The sequence below is a fragment of the Chiloscyllium punctatum genome, chromosome 45, assembly GCF_047496795.1.
Source record: "Chiloscyllium punctatum isolate Juve2018m chromosome 45, sChiPun1.3, whole genome shotgun sequence".
Lineage (NCBI taxonomy): Eukaryota > Metazoa > Chordata > Chondrichthyes > Orectolobiformes > Hemiscylliidae > Chiloscyllium > Chiloscyllium punctatum.
This window is the reverse complement of record NC_092783.1, coordinates 50,494,137-50,514,984: the sequence shown is the minus strand read 5'-3', so window position 1 is coordinate 50,514,984 and position 20,848 is coordinate 50,494,137. Positions and strand designations below refer to the sequence as shown.

The following is a 20,848-nucleotide window of genomic DNA, read 5'->3' as shown; positions in this document are numbered from 1 at the left end:
TGGTGACTCTGAAGATACTGAAGAAGTCCATTTCCAAATACACCAAAACCAGGACAATATTCAGGCTTGGGCTGACAAGTAGATGTAACATGCACATCACACAATTGGCAGGTACTGACCATTTTCATCAAACAAGAATCTAACCATTTGCATTACCGTAGCTGAGAACTACTTCCCCCAAACCCCACTTCCCGGTCAACATCCTGGAATTACCATTGACCAGCCGAAAAAATACCGTGGCTACCAGAGCAGGTCAGAGGCTAGGAATACTGCAGCGAGTAATTCACCTCCTGACTCCCCAAAATCCAAATACCTACAAGGCACACATTAGAGGTGTGATGGAATACTCCCACTTACCTGGATGGGTACAGCTCCAACAACATGCAAGAATCTTGACATCATCAAGGATATTTGACCTCCCTTAATTGGCATCACATCCACAAGCATCCATCCCTCCACCATGAACACTCTGAAGCAGCAGTGTGAACTATGTATGAGGTGTACTGCAGAAATTCACCAAGGTTTCTTTGAGAGCACTTTTCACAACCCAGGGCAACTTCTATGCAGAAGGACAAGGGCTGCAGATACACAGGAACACCACTGGCAAGTTCCCCTCCAAGTCACTCATGATCCTGATTTGGAAATATATCGCCATTCCTTCAGTATTCTTGGGTTAAAACCCTGGAATTCACTTCCTCAGGACATTGTGGGTCCAGCCTACTGACAACATATGGACTGCAATGGTTCAAGGAGGCAGTTCACCACCACCTTCTCAAAGGCAACTAAGGACAGGCAGTAAATGCTGATGTAGCCTGATGTGCATACGTACTCTGAACAATTTTTTTAAAACCTGTGGCAAAGCCATACATGAGTTGACATTTCAAAGAAACATAATTTGAAACTAAGGGTCAGTTTGAATCTGAAATTGACTGCATATGTATAATTGGCAAAAAATATAGTCAGTGAAAAAAAATGAAGCGGGGTGTATATTTTAAGCGTCATGTGCACATGAAGGGCTTTTGCCCAAAACGTGGATTTTCCTGCTCCTTGGATGCTGCCTGACCTACTGTGCTTTTCCAGCACCACTCTAATCAAGCCATGTGCACATTGTCAATCTGAGGCCTAGTAAAAACTGGTCACAAAACTGATCCAAATGAAGCAGCTTCCCACCTCCTGCAACTTGTATTTAAGTCGTGTCTTTGAAGTCAGAAAACATCACAAAGTGCTTCACAAGAATATTGCAATACTAAGTTTGACACCAAGCCACAGGCAACCTTGAGACTGTTGGAAGCTCGGTCAAAGACATAGGTTTGTAAAGAGAGCTTAATGGAAGAGACAAAAGTACAGAGGAATACAGAGGAAATAGGGTCAGGGTTAGAACATTTTGCCTGTCAAGCCTGCTCCACTAGTTAAGCAGGCCGTGTGTGATTATTTACTTTTATGCCATGTTTTCACCAGTATCCCAATATCTCTTGAGTAAAGGCTTGGGGAAAGAAGTTCAGAGCCGAGCGCCAAGGCATGGCCATGGATCAAATAAAACCAGGGTGCACAACAAACCACAGTTGGATCAGTACAGATATCAAGGAGGGGTGTAGGGTTGGAGATGGCTACAAAGACAGAGATTGAAAACATGATTGAGAATATTAATATCGTAGAATCGAGCCTTGTGTACACCCTGACAATCTGCTCATGTGCTTTCAGTGTGGGGGGAAGATAAATGGAGGGGATGTTGCTGTCTTTGCTCAGAGAGCTGGGAACCGTACCTGCTGGCACCCATACTGCTTCGGATGCATCACCTGTCAAGAGTTGCTGGTGGACCTCATTTACTTTTACCAGGATGGGAAGATATACTGCGGCCGGCACCATGCCAACCTCTTTAAACCACGCTGTGCATCATGTGACCAGGTGAGTGGTTTTCAACATTCCTCAGCTGCCTCAATTGTTTTTCCAACTTCTAATCTTAACATAATGATGATGTCTAACCTGCCTCTGGTCACCATGATATTTGAGGTGCTGGTGTTGGACTGGAGTGGACAAAGTCAGAAGCTATAGAAAATTTGCATGATCCAACCAGCAGCAGCCACAATTCATCAATCACATTGCAGCCAATTTGCCTTGATAAAACACATGTTATACCAGAAATACCTATAAACCTGCTGGACTATAACCTGGTATTAATGCTTTCGAGTGGGGAACTAACTGTATTCTGTGAATCTAACAAAATATGGTTACTTCTCCACTCTAAAGTATTAATACTAAAGCATTAAAGGCAGCACAGTGGCTCAGTGGTTAGCACTGCTGCCTCACAGCACCAGGGTCCCAGGTTTGATTCCAGCCTCGGGTGACTGTCTGTGTGGAGTTTGCAGATTCTCCCTGTGTCTGCATGGGTTTCCTCTGGATGTTCCAGTTTCTTCCCACAGTCCAAAGCTGTTCAGGCCAGGTGAATTGGCCGTGCTAAGTTGCCCATAGTGTTAGGTGCATTAGTCAGAGGGAAATGGGTCTGGGTGGGTTTCTCTTTGAAGGGTTGGTGTGGACTGGTTGGACCGAAGGGCCTGTCTCCACACTGTAGGGAATCTAATCATTAATACAAGATACAGTCCAACAGGTTCACAGGTATATCTGGCAGAGCGTGTGTTTTGTCAACACGAATTGGCTAAAACATGATTGACGAATTCTGAGCACTGTTTGGATAATACGACCTTTCTATTGAACAGGCATAGCGATTTTCTATAGCTGTCTTCTATCGCATAACTTTATATAGTGCGGGGGTGCACAGGAATGCAACTATCATGTTATATCAGAAATCACACAAGCTTTCGGAGCACAGCCCCTTTGATTTCAAATATGCCTGTTGGACTATAAACTGGTATGATGTGACTTCTGGCTTTGCCTCTGGTCAGTTGTCTCACTCACAGGAGAGCAACTACGTACACACACTATGATGAACTGACCTTTGCGAATCACGCATCAGTCAATCAAGGGCAACAAACACTCCCTTCACCAATCAAAGCATTTCACCTCCTGTCCCACTGAGACTGATCAGACTTAAACTTCCCATTCGTCCTCACACTCCAGTGTTAGGATTACAATTCAGACATAAATGTTCACAAAAACAGAAATTGGAAAAACTCAGCATGTCCAACAGCATCTGTGCAGAGAAATCAGAGTTAACATTGTGGGTCCAGTGACCCCCTCCTCACAACTGAAGAAGGTTCTTTCGGTTTTCTGACATAAATGGCGTTGTTTTCTCACAGCCAGCTTTCCCTGGCCTTTTCTCCCAGTCACGGACTTTTTCCACAAGAATTATCCAAAATTTTATTGGCTTTGGGAAGAAAGTGAGATAGGGTACAGCTTTCCCTGGCCTTTTCTCCCAGTTACGGACTTTTTCCACAAGAATTATCCAAAATTTTATTGGCTTTGGGAAGAAAGTGAGATAGGGTAAGACACAATGCTACACGACAATGGCTTCCACAGTGTTAAGATGCCAAGAGAAGGGAATGTATGTACAGGTCACTCTGTAATAATGCACATTTCGTCAATGCAAATTCGCTGTAATGCGATTGACAAGTTGGGAATGCTGTGAACTTTTAAAACGTATGCTGGATGTCATGCGATGACAGTGCCAACATTTTAAGCATGATTTTTGTATAATGTGGGGTTACACAAGAAGGCTACCATCGCGTTAAAGAAGAACCAACTGTATTTGTTTCGTATAACTGAGTGTTACTCAGATCATGGCTGATCTTATTTGTCCACATTTACGCCTCTCCCCGATAACCTTTCACCCCCTCAGTTATCAAATACCTATCAATGTTACTGTAGTGTTTGTAACGAGGTCAGCCAGGTCGGCCTCATAGAATATGAGTTTCCTGATCGGGCCAATCAGGGAGCCCTGGCTGACAGATAAGAGCAGGAGTGTCAGACATCCTGGCACTCTGAGAGCTGACTCTGAGGGAGCTGGGTCAGTGTCAAGGACTCTTCACACATAAATAAAGGCTGACTTGCTGACAGGATACTGACATCAGTAGAGTTATTTCTACCTTACACAATAAGCCTTTCAAACAAGAAAAGGTTATTTACTGGGGTCTCCTGTGGTCAGGATTCTAACCTCTATGGGTTTTTATTGGTTGCTTGTAACTCTGTCTGGGTGATAAAAACAGTAAGCAAGTCCTAAACTAGGGTACAACACTTCCATTTCAATTAGACTCCCACTGCTCTGGCCCAAGAGAGAACTTCCCAACCCTGAGTTGTGGAGGAAAAGATGGTGGGATGGTGACTTGAATGATGTCACCACGGGCGAAGGAGTGATGGGAACACGACACACATTTCTTCGCCATGTTATTCCTCTGCATCCTGCCACCCCCTGCCCAAAGAGTGTAAATCTGGGAATGTAGAGGCTTCACTAGTGTCTTGACAGTAACCATGAGTTTCTATGACATTTCAGTTGATCTTTGCTGAAGAGTGCACAGAGGCAGAAGGCAGATATTGGCATATGGACCACTTCAGCTGTACTGAATGTGAAGTAATTCTCGGAGGACAGAAATACATCATGAAGGAAGGGCAACCATATTGCTGTGGGTGTTTTGAGACACTTTACGCAGAATACTGTGAAACCTGCAGAGAGATCATTAGTGAGTATCTAAAATAAAAGAAAAATTCAAAATGGGCAAGAGAGATAATTAAAGAATATAATAAAAGAAAATTCCCATCTGTCTTAACTCAGACGTTAGGCTGGAATTTTAATGCACTGTTGAGGTAATGTCTTCCTTCCAATTAAAACTTCAATCTTTCTCTGCATTACTTTTAATGTTAAAGGTGTTATTTTTATTTGAATGCTGGATGCTAATGCTAATGCTATAATTACAGATCTATTGCTGAGACCATGTCCATTTATATATTTACACCAATGTACAAGAATCCTAAGGTTTTACACATTGGAGCAGATACCACGTTGGGACATGGGGGCGAATTAACAGTAGCATAGGCTATGGTTAATCCAAAAGTTTTTTAAAACTTCCAATTTTTTCACCTCTTCAAAAGTAATCTGAACAGAGACAATGAGACAATCGTTAGGTAGGATTCAACCTAGTCATAGAATCATAGTGCAGATGAGGCCCTTTGGCTCATCTAGTCTGCACTGACACATGAGAAACACCTGACCTTTTCTTCGATATTTTTATTGAAAAAATGTTTCTTTACAAAATTATAAAATTACAAAATATGAAAACATAATATTATATCAACAAAAACAAAGTAATAAACAGTAAACCAACTATTATACTACTCTACAAAAGAATTCACAACTACCCTCATTACACATCAATAAATACATAAGTAAATAAATAACGTCGCTCAGCGTAACAAGACCTCAGCTCTCAACCTTCGAGAGCATCAATTATTAAACCCACATTTCCTCAAAATTCTTCCTTGCTGGATATGGAGCATATTAAACCAAACCACCATGGCTAGGTAATAGCCCTAATTAAAATGGCGGACAGATCTGCTTCCAAATAATTCAAAAAGGGCTGCCATGTCTTATAAAAATTATCCGTTTTCTGGTGCACCATATTTGTAAGAAAGTCCAAAGGAATGTGTTCCATATCTAACTTATGCCACCCCGACAGACCCGGGGGGTGCTCAGACACCCAGCACATCAGAATGTTCTTCCTCACACAAAAAGTGAGGATGCTAAAAAGGTCTCTCCCATGTACCTCTAAGGGAGATAAATTCGGCAAACCTTGGAGAATAGAAACCAGGTCCACCTTGATTTTGGTCCCCAAGACCCTCTCCATTCTTCCTGCCACAGCGCTCCAGTATGTACAGAGCCTACGTAAGGACCGCAAACAATGAGTGAGTGTATCTGTATTTATTTTACATTTGGGGCACATTGAAGATCCACCCTGCTTAAAGTTTGCAAGATGATCTGGGGCCAGATGAGCCTTATGAAGAATCTTTAACTGCATTGCATGGGTCCTATTACTCACAGATGTCCTACCAAGTATCTGGAGTGATCTCCACCCCTAGAGCTCTTTCCCAGACCTCCGATAATCACTCTATGTCACCCGAGGAACCTCCCCCCAACAAATGATAGAGTGCTTTTAGCCTGAAGCACCCTCTTTTCTGTATCAGATCTATAACACTCAGTCAGAATCGTAGTCTCTTTTTGGATAAAATCTCTGATCTGAAAAAAGCAGAAGAGGTCCCCGCTCGATAATTCATACTTTTGAGTTATTTGATCAAATGACATTAACGTTTCATCTTCAAACAGGTCACCCCAACAAGACAGTCCCCTATCCACACAGTACTTCAACCCGTGATCCATTGTCCCTGGCATACCAACTGTCCGAATATGGAAAGATGTTTTAGACTTCTTTCCCTTCACCTGTCTCATTGCCCCCCATGCTTTGACAGTGTTAATAACTATTGGATTGCGACAATGTTCTGCAACTATCCTCATTTTGTCCAGAAACAATAGATTAATAAGAGGACACTTCGCCTGGGAGGCATCAATGTCCAACCATATCGCGCCAAGTCCTCACAGGCCCAATCACTCACAAAAGATAAAATAGAGCTCAATTGATATCTTCTGACATCCAAGAGATTCACTCCTCCCAAACCTTGGGGCATTTGCAGTTTTGTAAGCTTGATAAGAGGCTGCTTATGGCGCCAAATAAAAGAACTAAACCAATCATTTAATTTCTGAAAAGTTTGTCTAGGAAAAAGCGAGGGAAGCATCCACAGAGGGTATAATAAGCGAGGAAGAACATTCATTTTGATAACAGCAACTCGATCTAGCCATGATATTGGCAGGGCCCCCCGTCTTTGAAGGTCTTGTTTAATCTTGTCAAACAAACGAACAAAATTAATCTTGGATAGCTGATCAAAACTAGGGTTAACAGAGAGTCCCAAATAAAGATTGCCTCCCTGTGCCCACTTAAAGGGGATCCCACCTTCAACATTGGTATTCCCCTTATACCATTAGTGAGAACTGCCGCCAGAGGATCAATGTAAAGGAGCCTTACCCATTTAATAAACACTTCACCCAGGCCAAACCGCTCAGGATATAAAAAAGGTGTAGCCATTACACCCGGTCAAATGCCTTCTCTGCGTCCAAGGAAACCACCAACCCTTGAACTGATTGTTGCTGGCACACTTCAATCATGTTAAGCAGTCTCCTAACATTATTAGAAGATCTGCGACCCTTAATAAAGCCTGCCTGATCCTCCTTAACAATAGAGGGCAACAACCTTTCCAACCTCAATGCCAGGGTCTTTGATAAAATTTTTAAATCAGAATTTAAAAGTGAGATGGGTCTGTAAGAAGCACGGTCTTCTGGGGTCTTGCCTTGCTTGAGGATAACAGAGATATTAGCCTCCCTCTAGACGGCGGGAGGCAATCCCAACTATATGAATAATTGTACATGTTTAGCATCAGCCCTGACAGTATGTTTACAAATTCTTTATAAAACTTACTGGGTAAGCCATCAGGGGTGGGCGCCTTTCCACTTTGAAGTTGCCTCACTACCTCCTGTATCTCTTGGGCTGTTAACGGAGCGCTAAGGAGAGGCGCCTGTTCAGCAGACACACCAGTAAGATTCAAATTCCTAAAGAAAGACTCAATCTTATCCCGTCTGTCCTCATAGCATTCAGACAGGTAAAGTTCAGAGTAAAACCTCCGAAACGCCTCATTGATCTTTTCAGCATCGAAAATAAGAGTCCCATTCCCTTCCCTAATAGAAGCAATAGACTGGGAGGCATTCTTCTTCCTGACCAAGTATGCCAAGTATTACCCAGCCTATCACCATGCTCAAACCCAGTGAGCTCTGACAACATTCACCCAGTCCACCTTGGCATCCCAGCCAAGAAATTGTGGCAACCAGTCTTCAAAAGCACTTGCTAGCTACCACCTTCTACTCCCTCCAGTAGGCCAATGAGCTGGATATTCTTTCTCCTACCTCTATTTTCCAGGTTGTCAACTTGCTCAGTCAGAGCCAGAACCTGTTTCTCAAGGGCGTAGATCCACCCCACCAAGGACTCGACCTCGGTCTCCGACGCCGTGGTCCGTCGCTCAACCTCTTCAATTTGCTTCCCGAGCCCTTTCAACTCCTTCCCATGCTTTTGCAGCATGGTTGAGATGGGGTTCAGTTAATTACGAGTCTCTTTCCTCATCTCCTAGATCAGCTGTCAGATCGCTCCGAGTTCCTCCACTATGTTCTGCTGTGCAGATATTTCTTTCACAGCTGTTGAGGGAGCTGCAGCTGCTTCCCCAGTGACAGTCTCAGGCCCGCTCGCTGTTTTCGAATGTCCTGAGTGTTGAGACTTGACCGTTTGCTTCCCCTTAGTCATTCTCGCACGCTCAAAAAAAGGATTTAAATGGTTGCTTTACCATTTAACAATAATGTTTTCCAAAAAAAAACTAAGGTGGGGGGTGAAAAAATATTACTACTTGGTGTTGGGGTGCAGAGCTCAGCAAGGCTGATCTATTCAGATCGCCGCCATCTTGAATCACCCAACACCTGACATTTAACCTAATCCCATTTACCAGCACTTGCCCCATAATAGGATGTTATGACAAGCCAAGATCTAATCTAGGTACTTTTTAAAGGATGTGAGGCAATTCGCCTCCACCGCCCTGCCAGGTAACACATTCCAGACCGCTCTGAGTAAAAAAAGGTTTTCCTCACATCCCTCCCTAAACCTCCTGCCCCTCACCTTGAATCTGTGTCCCCTCATGACTGACCCTCCATGTCCCCTCGTGACTGACCCTTCATCTCAGGTGACCAGCTGCTCCTTATCCACTCTCTCCGTGTCCCTCATCATCTTGTACATCTCAATCAGATCAGTCTTCTCTGCTCCAATGCAAAGCCTATCCAACCTTTCCTCATAATGTAACATTTTCCATCCCAGGCAGCATGCTGGTGAATCTCCTCTGCACCCTCTCCAGCGCAATCACACGTAATATGGCACCCAGAACCGCACACAGTACTCCAGCTGTGAACACACCAAGGTTCTGTACATCTCAAACACGACTTCCCTGCTTCTGTAATCTATGCCTTGATTGATAAAGATGGGTGTCCCGTCTTCCTTTTTCAACATCCTACTAGCATGCCCTTCCATCTTCAAAGATCTATGGACAAATACGCCAAGGTTCCTTTGTTCCACAGAACTACCTAATACAAGTCTTTTGTAATTAATATAGGTAACTTCAACCAGGAACCAGTTATTGAAGATTATGTAATGTGCCCACATTTTTCTGATTTGCATGTTCTCGTCCTTGAGATATGAAATCTTTCAGCATCTTGTGGAAGCCATACAATCAATGTTGTACCATTCAATCAACAGGTATTGACTATGGGCAAATATCATTCAGTGGTCAACACTGGCATGCAACCAACTCTTGCTTTTCATGTACTCAATGCAAGAAGCCCCTCTTGGGCTGCAGTTTCACCTCCCGGCACGGGCAAGTCTTCTGCTCTATCATGTGCAGCCAGTTGGAAGAACCTACAGGATCAGATTCCTCAGACTCTGCTTTCCAGTCAACACAGTCCCAAGAATCGAATTGTATTTTCAGTCTTGGAGAAGACCCCGTAGCCAACAACGCTTCACCCCTGCAGAATCGGCACTGCAACCGAACCACTGAAACACTGCCAGGGGACAACGTAGACTGCATCCTTCAACGTGTCAACGTTCTCAGCATCAAAGACCGAGCGACAGACAGCAAGGATCATCCTACGTCTGAGGTCAAGAAGCAACGCAAGAGTTCCATTAAACTTCCACACTGGCAGGGAGAGGTGTTGGAAACAGACACGGAACCTCAAAGCGAGGTAAAGATGCCAGAGGTGTGGGCATCAGAGAATGACAATCTCACAAAAGACAAAGGCTGTAAGGTAGAAATTTTGACCTACAGCCAAGAACCGAGCAAACGAAGTGATCATTCTGCTCCGTTATGTAATTTTAATTGGCTAAAGGGTGGACTTGAAAATGCCATGAAAGTCATTGACAACACGTCTCTAACTAGTAATGGGCATGAGATTCGGCCTGTGGAAGACCAAAGGATGAAGAAAACAGTGGCTACAGAGACTTTGGTTCTTGATCAAAGCTTGGCTTTCAAACATAGACTGGACATGTGCTGCATTGACCAGGAAAAGCAACCAGGGGATGTCTTGGACAGTCCCACCAAATCCTCTTGGAACAAACAGAATCAATGGCTGGGTACTCAAGTTGGTTCAGACCACCCTGCTCAGGATCAGCAAGCATCACCTCAGGGAGACCAGGTGACAGAACAGGGAACTGGAAGAAGCCGACAAGATTCCTTGGCAATGATTCAGGCTGCAGGTAATAAAACTAATGCACAAATGGCAAAAGATCTCACACTATGAATGGTTTCCATTCCTATTCTCTCCTTCATTTCTGCCCCTCTGAAGCCCGCCCATGGAGAGGAGCTGAATGAGAAAAGCAGAAGAGCCATTACAATCAGGAGATCAGAAGCTTGATCCCCAAGATAAAAACCTCTGCATAATACCCTGGGGAACTAAAATAAAACAAAATGAGTCTTGGAAAATTTGAGCAGGTCTAGCAGCATCTGTGGAGAGAGAAACTGAGTGAACATTTTGAGCCAAATATGATGCATTTTCAAAACCTGAAGGTGTTCTGAAGAACAATCAAAATGCTATCTTGATATCCTTCTCTGCAGATGCTCCAGACCTGCTGAGTTCAGTCCCATCTGGTTTATAGGTGCTTATTAGCCAGGAGAAAATGAGGACTGCAGATGCTTGAGATTAGAGTCGAGAGTGTGGCGCTGGAAAAGCACAGCAGGTCAGGCTGTATCTGAGGAGCAGGATAATCAACATTTCGGGCAAAAGCACTTTATCACCTGATCAGCTCTTAGGTTGCTGCCTGACCTGTTGTGCTTATCCAGCACCACACTCTCGACGCTTATTAGCTACGATGCTGTTGGACATGTGAATTGTGTCACAGCAGCTTTTTGGGTAATATGTACATAAATTCCCACTGATCTTTAGCAAAAGGTAACCATGTGCAGATAGGTTTGAGCCTATCTATGAGAAGGATTTTGTTCAACTCTTACTTGACAGGAATTTAGTGTATACTGGGTACAACCTGGGTATATGTAGTTCAGCCACCCATCACAACTTTAAAATTAATGAATAAGGATTAAATGTAATAGCCCCACAGATCTCCAGGGTCTGAGGGATATAAATTGATTTGGAGTAAGTGGGATTTCCACTCAGAATAGCAATTAAAAACTCTGCTGTTCATCATTTATACAAATTTGAATGTGAATATAAGAGGTATGATCGGTAATTTTGCAGATGACACCAAAATTGGTGGTGTAGTGGACATTGAAGAAGGTTATCTCAAAGTACAACGGGATTTCGATTCAGACAGGCCAATGTGCCGAGGAATGGAAGATGGAGTTTAATTTAGATAACTGTGTGGTATTGCATGTTGGTCAGGCAAATCAGAGCAGGACATATACAGTTAATGGTGGGGCTCTGGGAAGTGTTGCTGAACAAAGAGTTCCGGGGCGCAGATTCATAATACCTTGAAAGTGGAGTCACAGGTAGACAGGGGGATGAAGAAGGCGTTTATTGGTCAGAGCATTGAGTATAGGAGTAGGGCTGTCGTGTTCCAGCTGTACAGGACATTGGTGAGACCACTTTAGAACACTACATACAATTCTGGTCGCCATTCGAGAGGAAGGATATTGTGAAACTTAAAAGGGTGAAGAAAAGATTTACAAGGATGTTGCCAGGATTGGAGGGTTTGAGTTATAGGGAGAGGATGAATACGCGAGGGCTATTTTCCCTGGAGTATCAGAGGCTGAGGGGTGACCTTATAAAGGTTTATAAAATCATAAGGAGCGTAGATAGGGTGAATAGCCAAAGTCTATTTCTTAGGGTGGGAGAGTAGAAGGCATAGATTTAAGGTGAGAGGGGGGAAGGATTTAAAAGGGACCTAAGGGGGAACCTTTTCAAACAGAGGGCGGTGCATGTATGGATCAAGCTACCAGAAGAAGTGGTGGATGTGGGTACAATTACCACGTTTAAAAGGAATCTGTATGTGTAAATGAATAGGAAGGGTTTGGTGAGATATGGGCCAAATGCTGGCAAATGGGACCTATCAGATTGGGATGTCAGATTGGTACAGACAAGTTGGACCGAAAGGTCTGTTTCCGTGCTATATGACGCTATAGACCTTTGAAACTGGAGCATCCATCCCATCCCAAACATGACTATTTCCAAATGTCAGCAGGAGGTGTGGCTAGCAGAATCCAATGCCTGGATTCCTGGCCTTCATAGCAAGAGTATTAGAATAGGGATGTCTTGCTGCAATTGTACATGCTGGGCCCAATCAAATGAGTCAAGCTTTCCCAGTAACAGCATGACGCCAGTATTGTTTACCCCAACTCAGATCACCATTGTGAGCGAATTTCTTCAGCAATGTGCTTTCCTCTTGTTGCCACAGAAACAAAGAGACTAAAACCACATGTGATACTCAAAGTGTGGTTTTCTGATGGTAGACACCCTCGCCAGTCCAACGGAGCTTGGGGAACACTACTTGAGTAAAGGCAGTTGCATAGCCTCATTCAGGACATATCCTGAACAGACTGACTTTAGGGTCTACAGCAAAGCCCCAGAACAAAGCCAAGCCTCAGCCAAATGGTTAAAATTTTCTTTTAGATCCAAGCCAGCAATGCCATTGTATTGCTGTTGGTATATGAACACAAAATGACAAAAGAGTCCCACATAGACTGGTATCCAGGAGGAACCACACCCCGAAAAGTTCACCAACATCTGGTTTGGAACAGTTAAATTGCTTAGCAACATCCAAATCAGAGCCAATAAGTGATCACCTGGTTCAAATGGAGGTCGATACCAGGTGTAGCTATTTCAATGATCACAGAACCAGCCTTGAACAAAATTCACTCTGGATTCCAATCCCTAAGTTTGTGCAAGACCTTAGCTAGACTGAGAACTTATACAGGGGAACCATTACAGATTAAGGGTATAACTCCAGTTCCAGTCTCCTTTGCGAAGCAGCCGGTTCAGTTACCAATAATTGTAGTAAGAGGCTCAGGCCCAAGCCTGAGGGGAAGTTGGTTGAGAAAGATTCATCCAGATTGGCTATACATTTTTCGATTAGAAAATGGCTGCCTGAATGAAGTCCTAATTAAATACGCGGAAAACATTCAGGAAGGTTGAGCAAGTATCAACGGAGACAAGGCCACCTTGCATGTTGACCAGGAAGCAATTCCACAATTCTGCAAGGCCTACCCAGTACTATTTGTCTTATGGGCAAAACTAGAGGCAGAAATCAGGAGGCTGGAAAGCAATCGTCAAACCTGTCCATCACTCCCCCCTCTGACCTATCACCTACTCCCTCATCTTCATCCACCTATCACTTTCTCAGCTACCTTTCCCCAAATTCCACCCCCTCCCATTTATCTCTCAGCCCCAACCCACAAGCCTCATTCCTGAGGAAAGGCTTATGCCCAAAACGTTGATTCTCCCGCTTCTCAGATGCTGGCTGACCTGCTGTGTTTTTCCAGCATTACACTCTTGAATCATCAAACCAGTCCAGTTTGCGGAATGGGCAGCACCAGCCATACTGATTTTGAAGTCCAAGGGTTTGGTTTGCCTTTGTGGAGATTTTAAATAAACAGTAAACCGCTTTTTGCAGCTGGATAAATACCCAATCCCTCACATAGAGAATTAGATTAGATTCTGTACAATGTGGAAACAGGACCTTCGGCCCAACAAGTCCACACCAACCCTCCGAAGAATAACCCACCCAGACCTATTCCCCAACATTTACCCCTGACTAATGCACCTAACACTATGGGCAATTTAGCATGGCCAATTCACCTGATCTGCACATCTTTTGAGGATTTATACTCAAAGCTGGCTGGGGGCACTGTCCTTCCCAAAGCTGGACATGAGCCATGTGTACTTGAAATTGCGGTAAGATGAGGATTCCTAGAAGTGGGCTACCATTAATACCCATAAGGGTTTGTACCAATATATGAGACTGCCATTTGGGATATCGTCAGCCTGTGCAATTTTGCAGCAGACAATGGAGAACATTTTACAAGGTCCATCCCAGATCACTATTTATCTAGATGATGCACTAATAACAAAGAAGACCAATAAAGAAGGACTTAGAGAATCTGGACTTAGTCCTTAAATATTTCTCCCAGGCAGAGCTTACTCTTAGCCTTAGAAGGGAACTACTTGTGTTCCAGACACTCCAAGTGACCTACCTGTGCTGCAGAGTTGACAAGACCGCGTTGGATGATAAAATGAGCACAATCAAAGATGCCCCACCTCCCATGTGTGCACTGAAGCTTAAGACTTCCTTTGGGCTGGTGAATTATTATGGAAAGTTCATACATAACCTGGCTCCCATTGTGGCACCTTTGCATCAACTCTTAAAAAAGGGTCAGCCTCGGAAATGGTCGTGTAGTTAAGCCATAGCTTTAAAGGAAGTGAAGAAACAGCTATCATTGTCTAAGGTGTTGGCATTCTATGGTGCCAAGCAAGATCTGGTTTTAACATGCAATGCCCCCTGCCATCTGGCATATTGGTACTATTAGCTCCTAGATGGCCCGATGGAGAGGAACACCCAGTTGCATATACAACCAGGACTTTGGCTAATGCAGAGTGTAAAAATGCCCAGATAGAGAAGGAAGGTCATATTTGGTGTCAAAAAGTTCCACGATACCTTGACAGACACACATTTGTAATAATAATGGACAACAAACCCCTGCTGAGTCTACTGGAAGAGGGAAAGGTAGTGCCGTCCATAGCTTCAAGCTGAGTTGAGCGGTGGGCTCTAACACTAACTGCATATAATCACAAGTTGGAACACCAGTGGGGACGCCAAGTAGGAAATGCATTGAGTCACCTTCTGTTGGCAGGTACGCCACTGGTGGTTCCATCACTGGAAGAGTCTGTAATGATTTTAAATTTTCTGGACACACTTCCAGTTACACCTGGCTATCTCAGACTTTGGGTGCAGAAAGATCAGGTCCTGGTAAGACTGAAACAGCTGGTGGTGATGAGGGAAGCCAAAGGTCCATCACAACCAGAACTGAAACCTTTTTGGACCTGGGAAGACCAGATCACAATAGAGGACGGCATAATATTATGGAATCAATAGTGATTTTCCAAAGCAAAGGTCACTACCAGATACTGGCTGAACTTCACCACTATCAATCGGGGTTTTCCAAAATGAAGATGTTGGTGAGATGTCTGGTGGCCAGGATTAGATGCAGACAGAGCTATGTTGATGGGGCATTGCCCAGAGTGCCAACAAGGACAAAATACTGCCAGCAGCTCCTCTACATTCATAGGAAAGGCCAGGTAAACCCTGAACTACTTTACACATCGATAATGCAGGTCTATTCATGGACTCAATGTTCTTAGTCATTGTGGATGCCCAATCATGGACTTCCATTGAGCTCATTCATCAAATTAGGATCGATGATAGAAAAACTGCATGCATCTGTTGCAATACACAGACTCCTAGAGGGGTTGGTCGCATATAGTGAGCCATCGTTTACCAGCAGGCAATTTGAGTATTTCCTAAAGTCATATGGTATTCAACAAAAAGAGACGGCTCCAATACCATCTATCGTCCAATGGTCTGGCAGAAAGAGCAGTCCAAACTTTGAAGAAGCAGCCTTCAGCTTCACTCGATTCAAAACTGTCCTGTTTCTTATTTGATTATAGGAGCATCATTCATGCAACTACAGGGATAGCTCCAGCAGAGTCTCTGATGGAGACATGACTCCACACCAGGTTAAATCTGATCTTCCTGCACTTGGGGTGGGGGATGGGTGCAATGGCATCAGGAACGGCAATGCCAGTCACAAGGTTCCACTAAGTGAGACAGTTAATTTACTTCAGTGGATAAGGTTTGGTGTGGGAACCCTGTATGGGTAAGAAGCATGGTCAATGCGAGATCAGGTCCAGGGACGTATATTGTTCAGGTAGGTGCAACAGTCCTGAACAAGCACATGGATCATACGGAGGCTGCAAATTTGCAAACAGGGTGGAAGCAAAATGTGCCCAGATACTTAACAGCCTTTCTACTGGTCTAGAACTAATGGGTCCTCCATCTCTGTCAAGCATTGAAGATACCTCGAATTCTGAGATGGGCACAATGGACGCCACTGCTGTGATGCCATCGCTGCCTGGAGAAGAGAAAGAATTTCTTCTGAGACACTCCGGGCACAAGAGGCAAGGTCCTGTGCATTACACACTGTCCGTATCAGAGGCAGAGTTAAAGGAATCTGACTCGGTGCTAAAACACCCCAGGAGGAGCTACAAAAAAAAGGCCAATGTCCTCAGACTCTGAGAGAGAGGGATGTAGTGATTGTAATGAGGTCAGCCAGGTAGACCTCATAGAATATGAGTTCCCTGATTGAGGCTGTTAACCTGGTCCAATCAGGGAGCCCTGGCTGACAGATTATAAACAGAAGAGCCAGAGTTTCTGTTCATTCTGAGATCTGGCTCTGAGGGAGCTGGATCAGTGTCAAGGCCCCTCCGTGTGTAAATAAAGGGTGACTGGATGACAGGATTCGGGCCTGTGAGGAGTTATTTCAGTGCCCAGTTGGGATCAGTCCCAGGCACCTTTGAAAGTGCGAGAAGATGCAGGGAGCCAATCGGCAACTTCATAAAAAAGCTTTTGACACCAGCTTTATTTATTGAGCAGGGTCAGCAGTAGAGGCCAAAGTAGATTCCCATTTTGATGCATTTGTACCAACTCCAAGATGCTGAGGATTTGCAGGACCGATGTGTTAGTGCTTCACTCTCCCACTTGCATTCTGTGCTTTGCCGATGAGGGAGTGGGATCTTTATGTCCACCGAGCTGACGTCCTAGCCCAGGATCATGGGTGGGGAGGGGAGGAGAGCAAGATTGAGAGCAGAAACGTCTCCCCATGAATCTTAATGACCTACTGCAGTCTGTCCAATTGTTTAGGATGAGGGCCCATGAGTTGAATTGTCAATGGCTAGTGGCTTTTTTCCAACTTGCTTTCTTTTAATTCACGCGAGCATGTTGCAGTCTGGAGTGAGGGATGCGATGGGAAAAACCTTTTATGCTTCTACCGTCACATTGCTGACTAGGCATCACTCTCCCCTTTCCTGCCTGCCATCAGCTTGCATTGGAAGGATTTGCAGGTTTATCATCAACCTGTTTGACTCGGTTCTGAACACACCTTCTTCAGCCATTAGGTCCTGCAGTGGGAATTGAACCAGAGTTCCTGGTTCACACCACCCACTGCACCAGATGGCCACCACCCGAACTGTACATAAACCACATCTATCCAGTTCACATTCGGAGGCATAATCTTTTCTCTAACAGATAATAGCAATGTTATCATTATTGTCCAAATATGGAAACTGATTAAAGGTTTAGGTAAACCCTGGTCTTGGTTATATCACCTCTCTGCAGATCCCCTCATTCTCATGACATTCTCGTTAAACCCCCTGATTAACTAGAGGGCATAGGCGTGTAGTGAGAGGGGAAAGATTGAAAAGGAAACTAAGGGACAACTTTTTCACACAAAGGGTGTGGTGGGGGGCGGTGGTGTGGGGGCAGTGAGTATGGAATAGGTTGCCAAAGGAAGTATGGGGGCTGGTATAAATACAACATTTAAAAGGCATCTGGGTGGGTATATGAATAGGAAGGATTGAGCGGGATATGGGCCTGGTGCTGGCAAATGGGACGAGATTTGGTTGGGATATCTGGTCTGTTTCCAAGACTGTACATTTCTAAGACTCTATAAACCATTGCTTACTGAGCTTATTTGTTATTCCAAATTTGATCTAAATCCAAATTTTGGAAGGAAGAGTAATGTATAAATGAAAGAGCAGAATAATTATGATATAGAGGATAAAGAGAAAAAGCATTCCTCTGGTTGAGCACACCAGTTATTAAGTTGCAAACCAGGATCCATTACCTCCCTTTGTGTGGATCCTAAGAATATTCCACCTCCTAGCTCCAAAATAACAAGATAATAAATCATACAAGATTGAACTCCTGTGGACAATCACCTTCTGAAAAACATTCATAAGGATGTGAAAGGGGAAAGATCTTCCAATTACATAGTGCCTTTCATGCCCTCAATGTATCCAGAATACTGGAAAACATTATGGCAATTAACTGTCATAAGGAGTTAATTTGCACTATGAGTACTATCAGATGAGGTAATAAACTACGATCCAAATGGTCAGCTAGAGCGTGGTTAATCTGTGGAACCCATTGCCACAAGAAGGCTGTGGAGGCAAATTCATTGAGTGTATTAATTACAGAAATAGGCTAATGATTAGTAAGGGGATCAAGAGTTACAGGACGAATGCAGGAAAATCAGGTTGAGAAACATATCAACCATGTTCAAATGGTGAAGCAAACTCAATGGGCCAAATGGCCTAATTTTGCCCCCTATATCTTATGGTCTTATGGTATCCTTGGATGAGCATAACAGATCCCAGGTATTATACTCACCGCTTGATGTTTATGAAATGGATCTGGTGGTACATTTCTCGGGGATTCTTATAACTTGCTAACAATCATCAGAAATTCACATGGTTTGTCTGAGTATGGTGCCAATCTTTCATGAAAATTATGGGAACACTTTGAGAGTATCTCCATGGAAAGTTCAGATTATCTGTATTTGCCCACACCATCACAACACTTCAAAAAGTAACTAACTGGTTGCAAAGAGTGCTATACAAATGTAAGTTTTTTTTAGGTTATCCAAATCTTTTCCATATTTTAGTTTTTATTTTAAACAAAATTAAAATCTGACATCAAGCCAATTCACAAGTGTGGTATATTGTGGTTGTAACCTTTGTAGCAATCAGTTCCTTATAATGATCAGAATTTGCTTTTCTGCTTGTTGATAATGATCAATGCCATTTATTTATGTGGAAGGATGTTAATGTGTTGGAAGTAGCTCAGAGGAGGTTTATTAGATCAATACCTGGAATAAGTGGGTTGGTTAATGAGGAAAGGTTGGTTAGGCTGGGTTTAGGGGGAGGTTAGAACAAGGGGTGGCTTGACTGAAATATTTAAGGTCCTAGAGGCTGTTGTCAAGGTCACCTCGTATCCTCTTGTGATTGGGTCCAGAAGAAGTGGGCCCTATTTAAAAATTAAGGGTCGCACTTTCAAGCTAGAGATAAAGAGATTTTTTTTTCTCTGAAGGTGAACTTGGGAACTGTCTACTTCAGATGAAATCTGTGGAGTTGGGGGTTACTGAATATCTTAAAGGCAGAAGTAGATAGATTTTTGTTTAGACAAGATAATCAGGTTGAGTGGGTGTATTTGATGCGAATATGGAATTTGAAACACAATCAGATCGGCCATGAGCTTGCCAAATGGTGGAGTGGATTTGAGGGCTCAAATGACCTTTTCCTGCTTCTAATTCATATGTTTGAATTAGAATTAGAACTCCTACAGTCTGGAAACAGGCCATTCAGCCCAACAAGTCCACCCAGACCCATTCCCTTACCCAATATTTACCCCTAATAACCTATACTATGGGCAACTTAGAATGACCAATTCACCTAACCCCTCCACCCACCTTACCTCAGTTCCAACCTTCCAGCTTAGCACTGTCCTCATGACCTGTCCTACTTGTCAATCTCCCTTCCCACCTATCTGCTCCACCCTCCCCCTGACCTATCACCTCCATCCCCACCCCCATTCACCTATTGTACTCTTTGCTACCTTCTCCCCAGCCCCATCCCCATTTATCTCTCCACCCTGGAGGCTTCCTGCCTCTATTCCTGATGAAGGGCTTTTGCCCGGAACGTCGATTTTCCTGCTCCTCGGATGCTGCCTGACCTGCTGTGCTTTTCCAGTACCACTGTGATCTAAACTCTGGTTTCCAGCATCGGCAGTCCTCACTTTTGCCTAATTCACCTAACCTGCATATCTTTGGACTGTGGGAGGAAACCCACGCAGAGAATGTGCAAACTCCAATCGCCCAAGGCTGAAATCAAACCCAGTCCCTGGCATTGTGAGGCTGCAGTGCTAACCACTGAGCCACCATACCGTCTCGGCAGTAATAGGTCCCTATTGTTGAAAGGTGTTTATCTCAGTTGCATTTTTGTTCCTCTTCCACAAATCACAAATCAGTAATGATAAAGTTTAAAACTCCTAAGAGCTGTTAATTGTTGGTCAATTGTCAATGGAGCCCAATGATAAACGAAAACTGCTTTTAAAGGTTTTTGTTCTCGTTTGGACTCTGCTACTACATTTCTCTATTCACTAGCCAGCTTTACCTTTGTCTGAAAATCCGACATAGAGGCACAGAACACTATCTGAAGTCATAAACAGATTCCCCAAGACGGAGCTGAAAAATCTGAGTTAAATAGCAACTGATGACACATCCATCTGACAGAAAAATATTCCCCTCATCTCTATCCTAAAAGGACGACTGCTAATTTTAAAACAGTGATCCCTAGTTTTGGACTCACCCACAGAAGTAAACATCCTTTCTAAATCCACATTGTCAAAACCATTCAGGATCACCCCTCACTCACTCTTCTAAATTCTACTGAAAACAAACCCAGTCTGTCCTTTTTTTTTACCAAGACCACAAGAAACTACAGCGAGTCACGAACATGTGTGAATACACGTACGAACAGATTCAAGAACAGTTTCTTCCCTGCTCTCATTAGAGTTTTGAACAGACTTCACAAATGTTAATTCTGATCTGTTTCTTTGCACCTTTTCTGCAGCTGCAACACTATGTTCTGTACTCTATGCTGTTACCCTGATGCACTTTGTATGGTACAATCTGCCTGTACAGCACACAA

General features: G+C 43.7%; 1 protein-coding gene across 8 annotated transcripts in view; it reads left to right on the top strand.

The window, feature by feature from the left end:
• The window catches only part of LOC140467397 (prickle-like protein 1), a 144,002-nt gene that overhangs the window by 119,799 nt on the left and 3,355 nt on the right, over positions 1–20,848 (top strand). For all 8 annotated transcript variants that reach the window (XM_072563729.1, XM_072563728.1, XM_072563725.1 and 5 more), the window contains 3 exons: positions 1,702–1,905; positions 4,445–4,631; positions 9,342–10,334. In XM_072563729.1, coding sequence (XP_072419830.1) covers positions 1,702–1,905; positions 4,445–4,631; positions 9,342–10,334 — 1,384 coding nt within the window. The remainder of the gene's footprint in view (positions 1–1,701; positions 1,906–4,444; positions 4,632–9,341; positions 10,335–20,848) is intronic.